Below are 20658 nucleotides of genomic sequence, written 5' to 3'. Positions count from 1 at the left end.
GTACTTTAAAACCACTACTACATATAGATATTTAATTTACTTTCAGCTTATTTGAGTGTTTGTTTTTGTTTTCTTAATTTCAGTAAATTTGAAACCACATTGATGACCACTTTTGAACTGTTTGATTGATTGCATAGCAAACATTTGAGTTCATATAAATACACATAAATCATCAGCACGACAAGCACTATACAACCAATCTGAATCATGTTCTCTGAAACTAAACTCTTATCTCAGGTCATCACTTCTATGATTCCAAATGATGACTTCAGAGGCTTCGACCCTCTCAGACCACAGGTACACACAACACCTGTCATGTTACACGCTTAACGTTTTAGTTTATTCATGTCTTCTAATTTCTAACAAGACTCCACTGATTATGTATTTTTCTGCAGAAACCGGGCTACTATGAGCCAAAGGTTGAAGATGGCCAGTACGTATTCAGTGTACAGATAATATTAAACTAGACTGTATCAAGGCCAGCTTAAATGGGCAGTTCACCCAAAAATGTAAATTCAGCCATCATTAGCTATGTTTCTATGGAAAGCTGTAAATTAGATTTATGCATAAAACTGGAATATTGCATAAAACATTTGCAAATAAATCACAATTTCTGTCCAGTGAGTCAAATGAGATGTATTACAATGTGGTCCATTGGTTTATCCATTAATGCTGTCCTATTATGCCCATCTTTGTTATTACATGATGTCAAAAACAAAATCACATGACTTTTTTTGATGTGCATATACTGGAATTATTCAGTAAAAGGGTTTCCAGGGTAGTTGATGCACATTTTTTTTTTCTTATTAGATAAAAAGTTTAACCCACTGAGCATTTTTAAAATTCATGCATTTCTTGACATTTCTCAAGCATGTTCTCAAGCATGTTTAATGCAATATTCTAAAATGCGCATAAAAATAGCTTGATGGGAAACATAGCTACTTACTCACCCTTGACTCACTTACCTGCAAATGTGAATTTTTGTTCTGTTGAGCACAAAGATATTTTGAAAATGACTAAAAACCGGTAACCTGTGACAGTAAATACATCAACATGGAAGTCAACATTCTTCAAAATATCTTCTTTTGTGTTCAACAGAATAAAAAATCTCAAACTGGTTTGAAACAAGCCAAGGGTGAGTAAAAATTTATGGCAGAATACACTAAGGTGATTTGTTTTATTTTATGCCAATGAAATTCCTTTCTAATTAAGCTGTGTATTTATTGTTGCGTAGAGACTCTCGTTACATGATAATGAAGAGTGCGTATGTGGCTAAAGGAGCAGGGGAGCTGACGGTGCCCGCTGGAGCAGAAGTGTTTGTGTATAGTGATGATGACAGAGATGGACTGGCAGTGATCATTTATGATGGAAAGGTGGGATAATATTTCACTGCAAAATTTTAAGGAAAAATGACTAAGGATTTGCTGTAGAAGAATGTGGAAGAGTCTCACTTTCTAATTATAGATATTTACAAAGCCAAGAGTAAAAATGAGTGATATAAAAATATAAGTTATCACATATAGCCATTTTCAAATGTACATTTCATTAAAGCTAAGGACTTGCTTACTGCATCTAAATGGCGATATACTTTGATATTGTCAGAACAGAGACCTTTTGCTTTACTCTGTTCGTAAAAGTATTGTTGAAAGGTGGATTAATTAAGAACCCCTTAGTTTGATTCAACCGCTACATATAGTTTAGCATTATCCTACACTGAAAAAATGATGTCTGCAAAATTGTTGCAAACTATTTGTGTTCAATTTAGTTATGTTTAACTTAATTTGCTTGTTTAAATTCAGCCCAAATAAATTGTTGACAACCACTTAACTTAAAAAAAAAAAAAAAAGTAAATCCGAGGAATCGTCTTTGAATCATTTTTGAGTGTACTTGAGGCTTTGTCTCAGCTTTAAAGAACAAACCTTTTTTATATTTTACCGGATCTGGGATCTAGAATGTCTCTAAGGCTTAAAGCTTGTCTCTTAGACTAAGCCTGGATAAAAGAGATGTAATCTGTCTTTTTGTAAAATACTTCAGTATTCAGTGTACATATTAAAGTTGAATGTACATGCCCTTATTTTATTTGTATAAGGGGAGGATTTATAGGAGGGGGAGGAGATGGAAATGATATTATTACTCATAAAATGTGTGTTGTCATGTTTTGCACTAGAAAAAAAAAGTTCAATAAAATTGTATTTAAAAAAAAAAAAAAGAATAACAGATTTTTTTTTTTTTTAAATGTCAGAGAGGCCTGGTTCCCAATTTCCTGCTTGAACCGATGGGCAAGAAAAACAAGGGTAAAAACAAGCGAATTGTAAGTGTTCTATTTTTTAACCTCCTTTTATAAACCTTTTCATTTCCCATATGCTTTATGAGTTTGAGTTTTATTTGCCAAGGCTTATCCTGGCTTCCTAAATATGTCGAGATGGTGTTAAATGCAGAACTTTATGGATGCAGACAGCTTTAAAAGCTTTTTAATTCCAGTTTAAAAATATGCTTACACACTCTGCAATCCACAGTGATTTGGCAAAGGCAGCACTCTGCCTCTGCACACATTGTCGATTCCAATCTAATATTAAGGAAACGAAAAGCAATCATGAAAATAAAAAGTTTACAGCTGCTTGTTACCACTTCTGCCAGGGATGTGATGTTTAATTGAACAAGAAAGTGCATCTGCATCCTTACTTGACACGCTGTTGTTACAGTGACCTTGTTCTTTAATCTCTGATGTTCAGCATCTGAAATGAAGTTGTTATTGGTAGTAACATACTGAGTGCTTTTCTTTGCATATTCCTCGGAAGGAACTCGCCAATGGCATCCCACATCCACCAGCCCTAAAACCTCCAAATCGACCCCAACTTCCATCTCAACGGTCATTAGGTACAGAAAATTATTATATTGGTACAAAATATTTATTACTTTTTTTTGTATATCACAACAGATCACACATTTACAGACTAATAGTTGTGTAGAAACAGCAAATATTTTACACCCTATTCTCCCTCCCATCAACCCCTATTAAAAAAACACAAGAACAGAACAAAACAAAAAGAGGGATATGTTTAAATCAGTGTTTCCTAAGTCTATGTTTAGACCATGATACTACCCTACTCCCTCAGAGCTTGTTCTTATTATATCAGACTGCCAACATTTGCATAGTACTTTAGAACATTATTAAAAGGTCTCCAGATATCTTCAAACACATTTTGTTTCTTTTTGACAATGTATGTGATCTTTTTTATTGACATATGTGTGACGCCATTTCTTTAATCCGCTTTCCAATTCTAGGTTCAATTATAGTTTTTTCCCTTTAAGAGCAATAATATGTTTAGCTTGTAAAGTACACATTTCTATGAGTCTGACCTCCAAAAATACACTTTTAGGTAAAACAAACACATTCCCAGCAATCTTTTATTGGTTTAATAGGGATCTAAACACAGACGTCTTGGGTAAAACAAGACTAAATTTGCAAATAATATATAGTCCAAAAAGAGACTAGTCGTTCAATACACAGAAATGAATGACTACACTTGTGAAGTCTGATCTGTCTATTTTGATGACTAGTCTATTTTTTAGACTATTGTTAGACACATTTCACATTTAATATTATTCATTTCACTATTAAACACAAAATCGCTTGGTATGTTCAAAGTGAATCTGTTTGCTGATGATGACGTTAACGTTGTTTTTATTATAGGAAAAAATGCATGTATTATTTATTATTATTCATTTAAAAATGTATATTTATTAATAAAAATACATAGAAATACAACATCAGTGTTTAAAGAGGTAATTCACTCAAAAAAAAAAAAAAAAAAAACTTTTTTATTTGTGAAAAAAAAAATGTTGGAAAGCAATAACCACAGACATTCATAGTAGGAAGAAAGATGACTGTAGATGAACTATTTCTAAAGCATATCTCAACAAGCACATTTAAAGTAATTCTGATGCTGTGCTCTTGTTAGAGTTTAATTGGTTTTAATTTATTCAGGGTTTGTTCTGCAAATGTGCCCAAATGCACTTACATAAAAAATGATATAGTAACTTAATATAAATACAGTATTTAAAATATTTAAAACACAATACAACAACTTTAGTAATATAACATATATATATATATATATATATATATATATATATATATATATATATATATATATATATATATATATATATATATATATATATATATATATATATATATATATATATATATATATATATATATATAAAATACACTTTCCCTTATTTTTTTTATAACTTAACAATTATGGCAGTTTTATGGCAGTTTTATTGATCACTAAGACTGACTTGGATTAATGTTAGTTCGATTTAAAAATGAATATAAATAAATAAATAAATAAATTAATAAATAAATAAATTAATTAATTAATTAATAGCTTAGATATAGATAAGCTACTATTGTAATGTAGCCTTTTAGCTTGCTTCATTTCCCAGGGGGTAACTTTTAGTGTAGTTAAGCTCTTTTAAGTATAATAATTAATAGCTTAGCTTACTACATTTTACAAGTAGCTTGCCCAACACTGGGAAGAAAAGTCAATGGATAATGGTTTCCAAAATCCTACAGAGTAGCATTTGTCTTTAACAGGTGGTTCAGTGGTTAGCACTATTGCCTAGCAGCAAGAAGGTTGCTGCTTCGAGTCCCAGCTGGGTCAGTTGCTATTTCTGTCTGCATATTTACATAACCCTGTATTCATGTGGGTTTCCTGCAGGTGCTCCGGTTTCCCCCACAGTCCAAAGACATGCGTTATAGGTGACTTGAATAAACTAAATTGGCCGTGGTGTTTAGGTGTTTTCCAGTACTGGGTTGCAACTGGAAGGGCATCTGCTGTGTAAAACATATACTGGATAAGTTGGCAGTTCATTCCACATGTGGCGACCCCTGATAAATAAAGGGAGTAAGCCAAAGGAAAATGAATTAATGAATGACTGAATGAATGAATGAACGAATGAATGTGTTCAACAGAAGAAAGAAACTCAAAGAGTTTTCGAACAAGCAGCTAGTGACAGAATGTTCAATTTTAGGTGGACTATCCCTTTTTTTAGCACACGCTCTAAAACATTGTGTAGTGCACTTATGCACAGTCATCTTTTCCTGTCTGTCCTTCAGCTGTACTAAAAATAAAAAAGCACAAATGAATGTACCACGTTTCACCCTCTCTTCTGTAGAGCTGCACCCCTCCAGTGCTGGAGCTTCCCACACAACTCCTCCAACAACCAGCAGCTCCACCCGCATCCCTCCACAGCAGGTGAGTAATGAAGCACACTTTAAGAGGATGGAGGAATGCTGACCTTGGGGCAGGACAAATCATAAAACTGAAAGAAAAACTTCTTAAAAACTGCAAAGTTTTCTAACATACACAAAAAACTTTTTTTTAAAGAGGTTTTTCAGTTTTCCTTCAGTGATTAATAGCTTTTTTCTTTTGTTTGTGTTCATTAAATGTAATATGAACAGATCTGTGGTCTATAAACATGCATTTTACATTTGTGAGGCCTTTATATCTTATATTTATGGTCACATTATAGGCAAGGCTACATAAGGGGCAGGGTGGCAATTGAAAATTAAAATGATGGCTGATCCACCAAATCAAATAAATAGGCAAGGCAAGTTTATTTTATAGCACATTCAATACACAGTGGCAAATCAAAGTGCTTTACATAAACAGGGATAAAAGAGACAAGTATAAGAAAATAAAAACAAAAATTAACAGTGATTAAAAACAGATTAAACATGTGTTTTAAATTTTGATTAGAATGTGCCCAATGTTGGAGCACATCTGATCGTTTCTGGAAGCTGATTCCAGCAGCGAGGGGCGTAGTAGCTGAAGGCCAATTCACCCTGCTTTGACTGAACCCTTGGAATTTCTAGTTTATATGATCCTAATTATCTGAGTGATATTTTAGGTTTGCATTCAGTGAGCATATCTGTAATGCATTGAGGTCCTAGGCCATTTAGTGATTTATAGACCAGTAACAATACTTTAAAGTCTATTCTGAATGTAACTGGGTGTGACGTGCTCTGATTTTTTGGTTCAAGTCAGAATCCTGGCAGCAGAGTTCTGGATGAGCTGCAACTGTTTGACTGTCTTTTTGGAAAAGCCAGTGCGGAGGCTGTTACAGTAATCCACCCTGATGGTGATAAAAGCATGAAACAAGTTTCTTTAAGTCCTCACTGAAAACAAAGCATCTAATTCTTGCAATGTTTTTGAGATGATAGTATGCTGATTTACTTACTGCTTTGACATGACTACTGAAACTCATATCTGACTCCAGAATCACACCAAGATTCTTGACCTTATTTTGACCTTATTTGTTGTTTGACCCTTAGATTCAAGGTACGCATTCACCTAGAGAGCCTCATCTCTGTTCCCATATGCAATGACTTCAGTTTTCTCTGTTTAACTAAAGAAAGTTTTGGCACATAACAATTATTTGTGGATAAAAAAATAAAAAATCTTGAATAGAAGCAAAAACTTTAGGACTTTAAAAGTAATAAGATCCTGATTGACAAGTGCTGATCTTTCAGTTGTTCGCTTCTCTTCCATAGTGTATGTATGTATGTATGTGCTTCTGCTGTAAAACAGAACTCTTGTAGTCTTTACCCATAGATCCAAACCTATTTTACTCACCAATTTTACCTGAAATCCAGTTTCTCTCATCACCATTACAGCACAATAGGATTCCAGCTGTTTTCTAGCTCTAAAACCATATAATGCCACTCAATGAAAGCTCACTTTACTGTAGATATATCCATTGTGCTACGATGTGATATTTGAATCAAGAATCTTTGCTTTAAATTAATATATGTATCTACTACGGTTTACCAATGTTTAGTAAAATCATTTAAATTGCGCCCCAAAAGCCTAATATATATACTGTTTATTGATTAAGTCTTTTTCAGTAGTGTATATGACTCTAGGTTGGCAGATTACATGAACAGATCAGATTATCAAGTTATGATCACAGTTTTGTTCAGTGCAGTTTATTGCTTTGTATTTTTCTAATTCACCCTCCTAAAAATTATAATGCTATTATTAACTGTGGAAATCTACATCCTTGTTTTTACCGGATGTGTTGTAAAGTCATGCACTTTTATTTTGAGAGTGGGCACCGAGGTCCACATTGTTTCACCGAGGTCCTTTTGCTGGGTTACATCCTCTGTGCTCATATCTTACATGCTTCTGCAAATTTATTTTATCTCCCTGTCCAATTTGTCCAGCCTGAAAGCTAACATTTCTGACAGTATCATGAACTATAGATGGAAATAGAAGCAGAGCATGATTAATGCAGCGGTCGTCATGGTTGATCTTTTGTGTGAGATGAGATCTTTTGAATGAGTTTTGTGACTCAGACATGAAGTGGAGTGGAGTGTTGAGGCAGCAGGCCTTTGATATGGCCTGATTCAGTCAGAAATACACCCAAGGGAACCAAAGAAAGCTGATAAAAATTTGAAGTGGGGACTATTTGAGGCCACTGTCTGGTAGAGAAACACGATTACCTTTTGACGAAATTTCGATATGAATATGCAAATTTTGCACATGATAGGACTTTGTAATAGTCAAATAGGAGCTTTGAGATGGGGGAAATCTATTCCTCTCATTATTCCATATTCTTGTGCTAGAATTTTAAATTTGGCTTATGCTATAAAAACTCAAATTCAGAAGTATTTTGCAGTTGCCTCTGCTGTAACCACAGATGTGTGACCCCCATTTTTCAGATCCAAACTTCACCCCAGGAGTCTGGATCAGTAGTAGTCAAGGTGCACTACACCTACACCATGGCTCTCCGAGTCCCTGCAGAAACTCCTTTCCGGGATCTGCAAGAGAAAATCGCTCAGAAATTAGGACAGCCTGCAATGAACATTCGCCTCAGGTAATATTGCAGACCTGCAGTCTGGCTGACCTGCTTTTAGTTGTCATAAGTTCCCAGCGTTAAAGTATGTTGGAACTCTGCTCACATTTTTCTATTTTACAACCCCCCATATGATTTCCTGCTCTCACAGACACAGAAGGCCTGGCACCAGAGTACTAACACCCCTAAATGGGGATGATGGACTAGATTGCCTGGAGGGCGTTGCTGAATCGGGACGTGCCCAAATTTGGTGTCAGGTAAATGCAGTAATTAGCACTTTTGATTGACAGCTCTCAAGTCTTTTATAAGAGACAAGTACTGTACTGTTACTGTCTATAAAATAGATCACTAAAATCTAGTTTTCAAAAAGGTTTCCCAAGCACAATTATGTTTAGAATTAGACTATCTCTCATCAGTGGTTGAGCTAGCGTTACTGGTCTGTACACTATTTTGGCAGTACCTCATTAGTGTTTACACTATTTAGAACCAATATTGTTATCCCAAGGTTAATCTAAACCCTAAGAAAATATAACCCCCTGTTAAATAATGCTTCACATTTTACACTGTTCATACTTTATATATTTGATGCCTTTTCTGTCACTATTTGACATGTTCAGTCTCAGAAATAGATGTGTGCGATTGGCTGTTTATTGCTAAGAATCTAGCCATATCATTCTAACGCAACATCTTTTCAGATTGTGTTTGACAGACAGGTTTGGTAAAAGCTATGTGGGGTTAACAAAGCAAAAATGATGCTAAACCTGCTTTGATGTGGGTTTTTAGAACCACAGGTATTAGGAGGTGCCTATCCTCTCTTTTGAAATTGTGATGTGTGAAGCATTTCTTTTTCCTGTGTTAAAAAACAAAAAAGTCCGCATGAGCTGGATGTTTCAGAGGACTTTAATTTATTATTGTGACATTTTCAGTTAAAATTGAATATTGAGGGTGAGGGCGAAGAGGAGTGGTTGAAGATTTTATTTTATTGTTGGTATTTGTGTTAGGAATGCTATATTTCAATGTGGAAGTACTGTAGATTTTGTTTACCAAACTATTGTTTTTTCCCCCCGTGAATTAATTTATTAATTGGTGACCCTGGAGTCTGGACCACAAAACCAGCTATAATTGCCTTAAATTGACAAGTTTCTGAATAAATAAGCTTTCTATTAATATCTGGTTTGTTAGGTTAGGATAATCCATGTATTTGGTCAAGACTAGGGCTGTGCAATTTGGGGAATTTCATTTTTTTTGACGAATATTGCAATTTTGATTTGATTTGGGATTTAATTTTGTAGTCAAGCTTCAGCTCAATCTTTCATAGCTTCTTACTGCTAAAATGCAGTGAGTGTTAGTTAAAAAGGAACTGAAAATATATTAACTTACTGAAACATTTGTTCAAATTTGTTTTTAAATTTCACTAGAGCAAACAGTAAGCACAAATAAAATGACCTTACCTTTCTGTAAACAAGTGACCACAAATTAGGGAGATAGTGTAGCTTATTATACAAACAAAAAAATAATAATTATAAAAAAAACAGAACACTCAGTGAACTTTCTGTAGCTTATATTGTTTAAAACAAATAAAATTATCAGAGATGCAACACAAAACATCATGACGTTTAATGTACAGCTGTGGTACTTCAAAATGGCTAAAATAGGGGTGAGGTGGAAGTGTATATCTCCTATCCTGCAGTTAGATAAGATTTTTTTTAAATCCTTCTTTGGTCACTGCATTAAAAGGCATCGAGTTTTTTGTGTGGTAGTGCATTATGGCATTAGTTATCTCCTGGATATTGTTGCACCAGCTGTTTGTAAGTTCTTTGCTAAACTGGATGGGAAAGTCAAACGAAACGAGGGGGTTTGTAACTATTAGCTTGTAACTAAGTTTGTTAAGATGTTCCCAATAGTTAGTAGATCATAAGCTCTTTGTAAAGTCGAAGTGGCAAATGCCATCATCCCACTTGTCTGTGCTTTCCTTAATTGGCTAGTAAGAAACACAGACGCTGTGCACGCTTTTGCCCTGGGTGGAGGAAATTTAAATAGTACATACCTCATATTGCTTCAACGTTTCAAATCGCAATTCGATTTCAATTAATCGCACAGCCCTAGTCAAGACACAACTATTTGAAAATCTGAAATCTGAAGGCTCAACAAATTAAATACTGAAATAATTTTATTTTAAATTAGGAGCGCAAAACATACATTTTCTTTTTTCCTTCCTCAATATTCAAAGGATTTTTTGCATATTATAAAAATATAACTGTAGCAATTTAAGTCACATTTATCACCTCAAGAAAGCAATATGAGCTAACAAGGTAAATTTGTCAATTTAGATTTTTTTAAAAGGATAATATCCTTGGGTTAAACTATTTGAAAAGACCCTATAAATTGTTTAAAGTGTTTAATATTCTCTAGGGAAAATGACACCTATCCTGTCCTGTTATGAATGAATGAATTTTACACTATTTTTAATCAACCTTTTTCCATCTCATGCTAAGAATGAGGACCCTCTGGCCAACAGGACCATTCTCTATCAGATGGTGGCACTGTATGATTACAATGCACAAGGCCCAGAGGATTTGGAATTCAGTGAAGGCGACACAATTGACATTCTCAGTGAAGGTACGCAAACAAAGGGATGCATTTTTATCATAGCAGCAGGAGAATTAGCTTAAAAACCAGTGTTTCTTTAAGAAACTCTTTTGTTTTTATTCATTTTGCAGTGAACGAGGAGTGGTTAGAAGGGCATGTTGCTGGAAATATCGGCATCTTCCCTCAAAGTTTTGCTCATCGTGACACAGACAGCATCAGTGGGGCATCAACAGATTGACACAGCCTCGATACATGTGACTATACAGTATGAGCGTTCAGTGAACTTTCTCATACAGTATGAGGCATCCATCTGTTGAAAGTAATGACTGTATTTATCATACGCTTTCTATTTTTTATGCCAAAATGTGCCTACATATATTCACTGTAAAAAAACACTGGGTACCACTGTTTTTACTTTAGGTGGATTGAAAATAAAACAATTAAGTTGACTTCTAAAACACTTACGATACAGTTGAAGTCAGAATTATTTTTTTCTTTTTCCCAAATGATGTTTAACAGAGCAAAACATTTTCACAGTATGTCTCATAATATTTTTTTCTTCTGGAGAAAGTCTTATTTGTTTTATTTCGGCTAGAATAAAAGCAGTTTTTAATTTTTTTAAAATCCATTTTAGGGTCAAAATTGTAAGCCCATTTATATTTGTTTTCGATAATCTACAGAACAAACCAACGTTATACAATAACTTGCCTAATTACCCTAACCTGCCTAGTTAACCTAATTAACTACGTTAAGCCTTTAAATGTCACTTTAAGCTGTATAGAAGTGTCTTGAACAATATCTAGTAAATTATTATTTACTTTTATAATGGCAGAATTAATCATTCTGACTTCAACTCTATATGTTGATTCAACTCATATTAAATAAGTACTGTGAACAAGTACCAAAACTTATTTTTTAAGTGTTGAACATGATCACAATAACTTCTAAACATGAGTTTTGATATATGATATAACATTAATTCCACATTCTCCATATATTTTTCATCTGCTCAGGTGAGTTTTCCAATTTATATGTGCCTTGATTTATTTTTCCTTTTGCTTAATGAGATTGCTCATCTCTTTAAGTGCTTCTAACAGAAAAATAATATCATTTGGGACTTTAAGCTCTCTATAATATATTACGTACATTAAAATGCTAGTGGAACACCTATTGGATTTCTGTGTACACTGGATGCCAAATGGGAACTCTTGGCTGTCTTTACAAAGTGAGCTCATTTAATATTAATAGAAAAGAGAGAGTTTCAGATACTTTTTGAGATCACAAAAGAGTGTGGCTGAAGGCCAAATCCAGAGTTTTAAATAGCGCTTTATGGAACGCCGGCTCTAGTTTACATCATTACCACCCACCTCTTCTTAACCTGCAGCTGACACGTTATCTATCAAATACAAACTGAGCAGCAGAAGAGAAGATTTAACTTACATCACAGCAATACAGTACACACCGCTGGCAGATTTTATTTCAGACTTGGTCAGATGTCATAAAATGGCTTTTAAATCAGCCCTGTCCTGTAATGGGAGCTGAATACACCTCAGCGAGGTATATCCGTAATGCAGTGTTTAATGGCGTGTGTGCACTGTCAGACTGGGCACTGGGGCATGGCACTGCAGCACGCCATCTCTCTGCTCTTTTATATTGCCGTAATTATGGGGTTGGCAGAGCCCAGCGTGACGCACATTTCCCTCAATTCCCATTAAACATCCCACTATTAATCAAAGCCGTACTGCATTCTGACCCAACGTTTACTGAACAGTTCTTCCCCTCCTACTGTCTGTCCCTGATTTGCGCTTGTTGTAGAGTGAATTTTTTTGTTGTGTTGTAAACCGTGTTGTATATGTGTCAAGGAGTTATATTGTTGAACATGTTTCAATGCGAAGACAACCTTCTGTCAGATTTTTTTATTGGGGGTGTAAGTGAATTGTATTATGGTCTAGTGCAGCCAACGCTGGCGATTTAATGACTTTGACAGCACAACCAGTCATAAATGTTACTTGTTTATTCAGTTCATCACCTGCTCGGCTCTCAAAAGATTATGTGACACTCTTTATCCAGACTGTGGAGCATAAACTGGTCAACTGCTGCAAGTGGTGCAGATTTAATCTGAAGTTTGTTTTGAAGGGTTAGTTCACCTGAAAATAAAAATCTTGTCATCATTTGCTCACCCATTTATTCTTCAGACACAAAGATATTTTTAACTGCATTTAAAGATGAACAACTGTCATCTAAGGTTTACATAATGCAATTAAGATTCATACATTAAAAATTCATCACATATCAGGTTTGTTCTGCCTGTTTAAACTCTCCAGTTTGAATTTTTAATAATGTTTCTAAGTCTAAAGCTGCGTGTAAAATTTTACATGTGTGTTTGGATGCTGCTGTAATTTAGGTCAAAAACACTTAAATACTCTGTACATATAAAACAATATGATAACAGACAAAGCAATAGCCACTGCTTAACAATAACAACTATTATCATTATAATAATGTTTCCCAGTGCTGGGTTGCGAATAGAAGGGCATCCGCTGAGTAAAACATTTGCTGGAATAGTTGGTGGTTCATTCCGCTGTGGCGACCACTGAAATAGAGACTAAGCCAAAGGAAAATGAATGAATGGGATGTCACGGTGGCGCAGTGAGTAGCAAGAAAGTTGCTGGTTCTAGCCCCGGCTGTTTCAGCAGGCATTTCTGTGTGGAGTTTGCATGTTCTCCCTGTGTTCACATAGGTTTCCTCCGTATGCTCCAGTTTCCCCCACAGTCCAAAGACATGCGCTATAGGTGAATTGGATAAGCTAAATTGGCCGTAGTGTTTGTGTGTAAAATGTGAGAGTGTCTTGGTGTTGCCCAGTGTTGGGTTGTGTTTGGATATGCATCCATTGCATAAAACGTAGGCTGAATTAGTTGGTGGTTCATTCCGCTGTGGCGACCCCTGACGAATAAAAAGGCTAAGCCGAAAAGAAAAAGAATGAATGAATTAAAATAATGTTTCTCAGTTCTCCGCTGCGGAAAATATGCCGAAATAGTTGGTGGATCATCCCGCTGTGGCAACCTTTAAAATAAAGACTTAGCCGAAGAAAAGTGAATGATGAATGAATAATAATAATAATAATAATAATAATAATAATAATAATAATATTAAATATTTAGAGGCGGCGTTTCCCAGAGATGGGTTGCAGCTGGAAGGGCATCCGCTGTGTAAAACATATGCTGGATAAGTTGGCGGTTCATTCTGCTGTTTCTACCCCAGATTAATAAAGGGACTAAGCCGAAAAGAAAATGAATGAATTCAGAGCCAACGCAGTGTGTAGCACTGTCGCCTCTCAGCAAGAAGGTCGCTGCTTCGAGCCTCGGCTGGGTCAGTTGGCTTTTCTGTGTGGAGTTTACATGTTCTCCTCGTGTTCGTCTGGGTTTCCTCCAGGTGCAATGGTTTCCCCCACAGTCCTAAGACATGTGCTATGGGTAAATCCATCTTCATTTTCTTGTCGGCTTAGTCCCTTTATTAATAAGGGGTTGCCACAGCGGAATGAACCGCCAACTTATCCAGCACATATTTACGCAGCGGATGCCCTTCCGGCCGCAACCCATCTCTGGGAAACATCCACACACACATTCACACACACTCTCATACACTACGGGCAATTTAGCCTACCCAATTCACCTGTACCGCATGTCTTTGGACTGTGGGGGAAACCGGAGGACCTGGAGGAAATCCACGCGAACGCAGGGAGAACATGCAAACTCCACACAGAATTGCCAACTGAGCCAAGGATCGATCCAGCGACCCAGCGACCTTCTTGCTGTGAGGCGACAGCATTATCTACTGCGCCACTGCGTTGCCCTATGGGTAAATTGGGTATGCTAAATTATCCGTAGTGTAAGTGTGTGAATGACAATGTATGGGTGTTTCCCAGTGATGGATGGGTTACAGCTGAAAGTGCATACGCTGCACAAGACATGCTGGATAAGTTGGCGGTTCATTCCACTGTGGCGACCCCTGATTAATAAAGGGACTAAGCCAAAAAGAAAATGAATGAATGAATAAAAAATAGTCAGACATTATAGTCAGTTTCAATATAATTGACACAGCATTTATATATTTATATATATATATTTTAGCTTTCTTAATGTCCAGCATCACAGTGTGCATTTTTGTATATAAAGTGAATGAAGCTTTAACTGACATGGCCTGGAACTTCATTTTAAATAATGTTCATCCATCTATGCCATAAATGCAAAGATATAGTGTAGACAGTTTGGCACTGCACAATGTCTTGTTGTCTTTGAAGCCATGTTTATCCTCTGATTTTTCCACAGATCTGTGTTTACCTCTCTATTTTTTTCTGCTGCATGCTTGAATAGGTGGGTGGAGCTTAAAATGCAGCATCAAGCGGGCTCTGATCTGTGATGGAGGCTGGGTTTAGATATATACTAAACTGCACTGTAATAGAGTTGTTTCGGCAGATTGTCCTCAATATAAACCGTTTTTAAAACACAATATTGTGTTCATTCTGAAACAGTTCTAAAATGCCTCTTTCTGATAACAAAAACATAACTAATTGCAGAAACATAATTTTGCTTCAGACATTTCTTCTTTGAAAAACTATATTTTCACTGTGGTGAAAAACATCTATTTGCTCTCTGGATTGCCAGGTAAAGTGAGGTATGCACATTCTGGCCAGTAACTTGTACACAATTACAGCCTATATTACAAAAATAAATAAATAAATAAATAAATAAATAAATAAATAAATAAATAAATAAATAAATTAGATAAACTTGAGGGTAATGACTAGGGCCAGACAGAATTTGACATATTTTGTTATTTTTGTGCAGAATTTGAAATAAAATACTGCAGATTTATTGAATGATTTTGGGATTATCGTAACAAAAAATTTATATGAAATAATATCTTTTTTAACTTTTATTTATTATTTACAATGCAAATCCAATTAGATACACATATTTGGTAAACAAAGCAAGTCTCTCATTTAATATATCTACTAAAATACAGAAAATATTACTTTACAAACTGTATTGTGAATAAATCATATGAACATTTTCATATTAGTCAATAATATTACTGAAAATAATTAATTATAAATTAATTATTTAATTAAGTAAATAAATAGGCTCAACAATGGGCTAAACAATTGCGGTAATTTGTGGATTTATGAGCATGCAGATTCCGTATGGGCCTAGTAATGACATGAAATATGATGCAAACATTCAAAGATTAATTCTAAAATCTGAGTAGAAGATTTCAGTCTCAATACAAACATTTTGGGTGAATAGACTTTCAAAGGAAAGACAGAAATCTCTCAGATTTCATTAAAAATATATATATATTTTTTTTCTGAAGACAAAAGAAATGTTATGGATTTGGAAAAAGAATGAGTGAATAAATGAATATAACCATAACCCTCTAAATCAAGCTCAAACCATCAATTTCCAAAACACTCAGACGTGATGTCAGTAGAAAATAAAAGGCAGGAAAATATATGTGGTATTCCAACGCCTAATTGAATTTCTGGCAGACATTTTTGGAGCACTGCTGAGTGTATATTTGTTAAGGGAGTCTGTAATTATGTGTGACTTACAGCTGAAGCATAGTCCGCTCTCTTCTGCAATGCATAAAGATCAATGAGCATCTCTATTGTCTCATTTAGGCCCATTAATTGTTCATTAATTTTAGGCACCATGCTCTGATGCCAAGAGCGCTAATTGCAAATTAGCAATGATTTTGACTCTTTTGCTGCAATGTCACCATCTTAAATCGATGTGTTGGAGATCAAGGACAATGAAAAGTCTATAGATAAATTTAGTTTTATATTCATACCAACCCTTTTTAAATCAACTATTGATGCCAGTGTAATTTATTTCTTTATTGTGTTTTATCCACATTTATTATCCTGCATTTTGTTTCATTAGTGTTATTACTTCTGTTGTATTTGTTAAAATAGCTTCATTCTATTTTGCAGTAATCTATTCAGCTATGCCCCTATGTGCCTGTCTAAATCAAGTAAAGAGCACTACATCAAACTGGATTGGGTCAAAGCAAATACACTTGAAAAGGATGAGGTTAAATACAGCAACAGCCTGTCCATATGAGTTTATTAATAGCTCTCAGAAAGACTATGGTCAGTAGTGGACGTCGGCTGACAGGCCTTTCTAATTCCTCTTTATGAGCTTAGAGGATGACACGTGTGTTTTAGCCGAGCACAACAGTGCAGCTAAAGCCCTGCTGGCTGGCTTTTTAGCACATCACACATTGGCTGAATCAGTATAATATGAGGAAAATTGTTATTGTTTATACAAAACAATTCATGGAATACAACGAAAGCAGAGTGTGGATTGTGCTGCTTTTCTCAACTGATGCATTATTGGATGCACACAATTGAATTCTAACGACACCAACCAGATTTGGGGAGAGTTGATTTGATGTGATATCTCTCTCTTTGTCCAGACATACAGGATTAGAGAGCTACAGGTATAAATGGAGCACTCCTAAATGAAGCACACACACACACACATGCCTGCGACCAAACACTGCCCTCATTTTACAAATCTGTTCAAAACAGTTTCCTCTTCATAACTTAAGACGTCAGCGGAGAGATTGAAATGTTCAAGCTTCAAACATTTCATCTGCACTGATGTAAAGGAATAAAATTGTCAATCGGAATCAAGTTTGTTTTGCATTAGTCGTGACTAAAAAATATTTGGGTCACTACTGTTGAGTGTTTTTCCTCCTTTTAACTGTGCTCTGGAACGCTTCGTTCTGATTGGTCAGTTTCAGCATTGGGAGGTTGAATATTTTGGATCTCTAAATTGGATGTTCCACCGCGCTGCCCTTAGAAACTCAACTCAGCAACTTTCAGGATTCAAGAAGCTGTGTGAAAAAAGAAATTGTTGTTTTTTTGTGTGCATTTGTTATTTGGTCACAGTTTGTAATGATACTTAAACAAATGAGACTTACTGACTTCCAATGTTGCCTATGAAAGCCTGTATAGACTTTTTTAATGTGAGGACCTTGAGATATTATGCGTTACATATAAAGTCCAAATTATGTCAAAGTTTAATCCAAAGTGTAGTGTAATATGGCTAGATCTACACTCCCTGGCCACTTTATTAGGTACACCTGTCCAACTGCTCATTAACACAAATTTCTAATCTGCCAATCACATGGCAGCAACTCAATGCATTTAGGCATGTAGACATGGTCAAGACAATCTGCTGCAGTTTAAACCGAGCATCAGAATGGGGAGGAAAGGTGATTTAAGTGACTTTGAATGTGGCATGGTTGTTGGTGCCAGACGGGCTTGTCTGAGTATTTCAGAAACTGCTGATCTTCTGGGATTTTCATGCACAACCATCTCTAGGATTTACAAAGAATTGTCCATAAAAGAGAAAATATCCAGTGAGAGGTAGTTCTAATGCCTTGTTGATGCCAGTGGTCAGAGGAGAATGGCCAGACGCTAGCTGATAAAAAGGCAACACCACAGCCTAACTGAGTATTATTGCTGACCATGTCCATGCCTTTAAGATTACCTATCTTCTGATGGCTACTTCCAGCAGGATAACGCACCATGTCATAAAGCGTGAATCATCCCAGACTGGTTTCTTGAACATGACAAAAAGTTCACTACTCAAATGGCCTCCACAGTCACCAGACTCAATCCAATAAAGCACCTTTGGGATGTGGTGGAATGGGAGATTCACATCATTCATGTGCAGCCGACAAATCTGCAGCAACTGCGTGATGCTCTCATGTCAAGCTGGACCAAAATCGCTGAGGAATTTATCAAGCATCCTATTGAATCTACACCACAAAGGATTAAGGCAGTTGTGAAGGTACTAGTAAGGTGTACCTAATAAAGTGGTCTATATAGTTTGTAGTCTCAGATGATCCACGTGATGTTTGCTATTTCATATTGCTAATCAGATATAATCAGATGCTTTCTTAACGGCTATTCTTGCTGCTGTTATTTATTGAGAGGAAAGAGTACACATTTATTTTTTTTCTGTTTTGAGTGAACTATCCTTTTCGGTGCAGACTTATGCCTAAATATCTAACAATTGTGTCCACATGTGTCCAGATTCATCTTGCTGCAAGGCCAGGTGTTTTTATTTTTGAGCAGCAACTTATGTAAAAAGTAAATGATTCATTACAACTCAAATCAACATTCATGCTGTGGGCTAATTTGCAATTTTTGAATAAATTTTTGAATTCCTTTCTGGTTTTATTTTTAGCTCTTGCTGTATATAAAAAAGTTGAGATTAAGTGGCTGAGCCGTCCACAGTGTTTTCCAATTAGAAACACCGTTACAAACTTTCACGTTATGTCCCCAAATGCGCAATGTTCTTTGCAAACGGCTTATTTTTCTATTGATTAACGTCAATGGCCCGGCGGGCCTTGAACATTAAAAATAGCTCAAGCGCAGGAAGGATGTGGTTTTAGTTCGTCCAAATGCGTTCCTCACAGTTGTTTGTTCCTAAGCAACAGAGGCGCCTCGCGCGTGCGTCATTTCCTCCAAAGCGCCTGTGTTGGTATCTCACTACGGACTCAGTAGTAGCGACAAGAAATCCGAGCGAGACGCACTGACCACGCGCGCTCCTTCTCCTAGCGCCTCTGCCAAACTTCAAACCTTTTGTTTAGCTTTCTTCTCCGCGAAGGACGCCTTTCACCACCCGGTTCTCAGCGTGCATCGTGTTACCCAAAGGATTAAAGTCACTATTAAGGACGTCAAATCCTCGCGGGACTTAATTCGGGTTTGTTGTTTGCCTCTGGAAAGAACTGTTGACTTTTCCCCACTATAAGTGGCATTCAAAGTGATTACAAAACAAATTTTATTAAAAACGAAAAGTTTGGGAACTGTACTGCTCTAATTAGTTTCTCGTGCTGTTATCTTGAGCGCGCGCTCACTCGCTCGCAAACGAAGCCTTGACTCGGCATGGCTGGACTCACCACGGGTTTAACGCACGAATCGCGATGCATTTCTGTTTTTAGAAAGAGAAAGTGACCGTGCTCCGTTCCTAATGCCTGATGTGAAATCCCCCTGTGGTTTCCAGGTGTCTGAGAATGAGCACGGATCTGGAGCGCGCTTCCCTCAAGTCGGGCGCGAACTCGCTGGGCTCCGGTGGCCGCACACTCTCCGTTAACGTCAAGAAGTTGCACAACGCGCTCAACGTGCTGCTCAACGACTTCGAGAGGGAGCAGTTTATCCACTGTCTTAACGTTTACCACGCCAAGCGCAATGTCTTCGATCTCGTGCAGACTCTCAAAGTCATTCTCAACACCCCCCACAAGCGCCAACTGTTACCCATGCTGCGCCTGGTCATTCCCCGCTCGGACCAGCTGCTGTTCGACCAGTACACATCAGAAGGGCTTTATCTGAAAACGGATTTGCTGGCGGCTAGTGTCAAACATGAGTGCTCGGAAGACCTCAGCAGCACGAACGCGCACGCAGGAGCTTCCTCGGTGCACTTTGCGCCTCAGTCTGATCAGGCCGGTCCCAGCCACGGCTCTCTGCGCCCGGCTTCTGTTTTCAGCACCTCCGCTGAAGGGACAGCGCCCGCGCTCATGCTGGAAGCGCCGAGCGAAATCCGCCAGGTGACCCTGAAACGAAGCAAGAGTCACGAAGGCCTGGGATTCAGCATTCGGGGTGGGTCGGAACATGGAGTTGGCATCTATGTGTCCTTAGTGGAGCCCGGGTCGTCCGCTGAGAGAGAGGGGCTGAGAGTTGGAGACCAGATCATGAAAGTCAACAACGTGGTGTTTGATCGAGTCACTCATGGAGAGGCAGTCAAGGTGATGTGCATGTGATCCGTCTGTGTGCTTTTGGCACGGTATTTAAATCTTTCTCAGCCTGTTATGTGGAACTGTTAAATCTGAAATTATGCACTGTAAAAATGAATGGGCACCATTTGGAGACACCAGACTGCCAAAACACTGTGAGCCCACAAGAACAGTTCTCTGATTTCAGTTACTGCTGAGACTGTAAATGTTTCTGCTAGTAAAACCATTATGAATGAAAGGTTTAGGTGCACATTATATATTTATTTTCAGTCCAAACCAGTCAATTTCTCCATGATTTCCAAAACAATGAAACTAATTATGGTAGAACTGAATTAATATAAAAGATTTAGTTGTCATTGAAATGAAGAAATGTCATATTTGAGTAAACCAAAC

The 20658-nt window shown here is 36.7% G+C and overlaps 1 protein-coding gene across 1 annotated transcript in view; it reads left to right on the top strand.

Moving 5' to 3' along the window:
- The first annotated feature begins 19033 nt into the window (after nucleotides 1-19033).
- whrnb (whirlin b) overlaps nucleotides 19034-20658 on the top strand; it is a 116683-nt gene continuing 115058 nt past the window's right edge. Inside the window, exon 1 of the mRNA XM_021471607.3 lies at nucleotides 19034-20277. Within this exon, the coding sequence (XP_021327282.2) occupies nucleotides 19549-20277 (729 nt within the window). The 5' untranslated portion in view covers nucleotides 19034-19548. The remainder of the gene's footprint in view (nucleotides 20278-20658) is intronic.

Source organism: Danio rerio, chromosome 5 (assembly GCF_049306965.1).
Source record: "Danio rerio strain Tuebingen ecotype United States chromosome 5, GRCz12tu, whole genome shotgun sequence".
NCBI lineage: Eukaryota > Metazoa > Chordata > Actinopteri > Cypriniformes > Danionidae > Danio > Danio rerio.
Note: the sequence above shows the minus strand (reverse complement) of the source record. Positions and strands in the feature narration are given on the sequence as shown.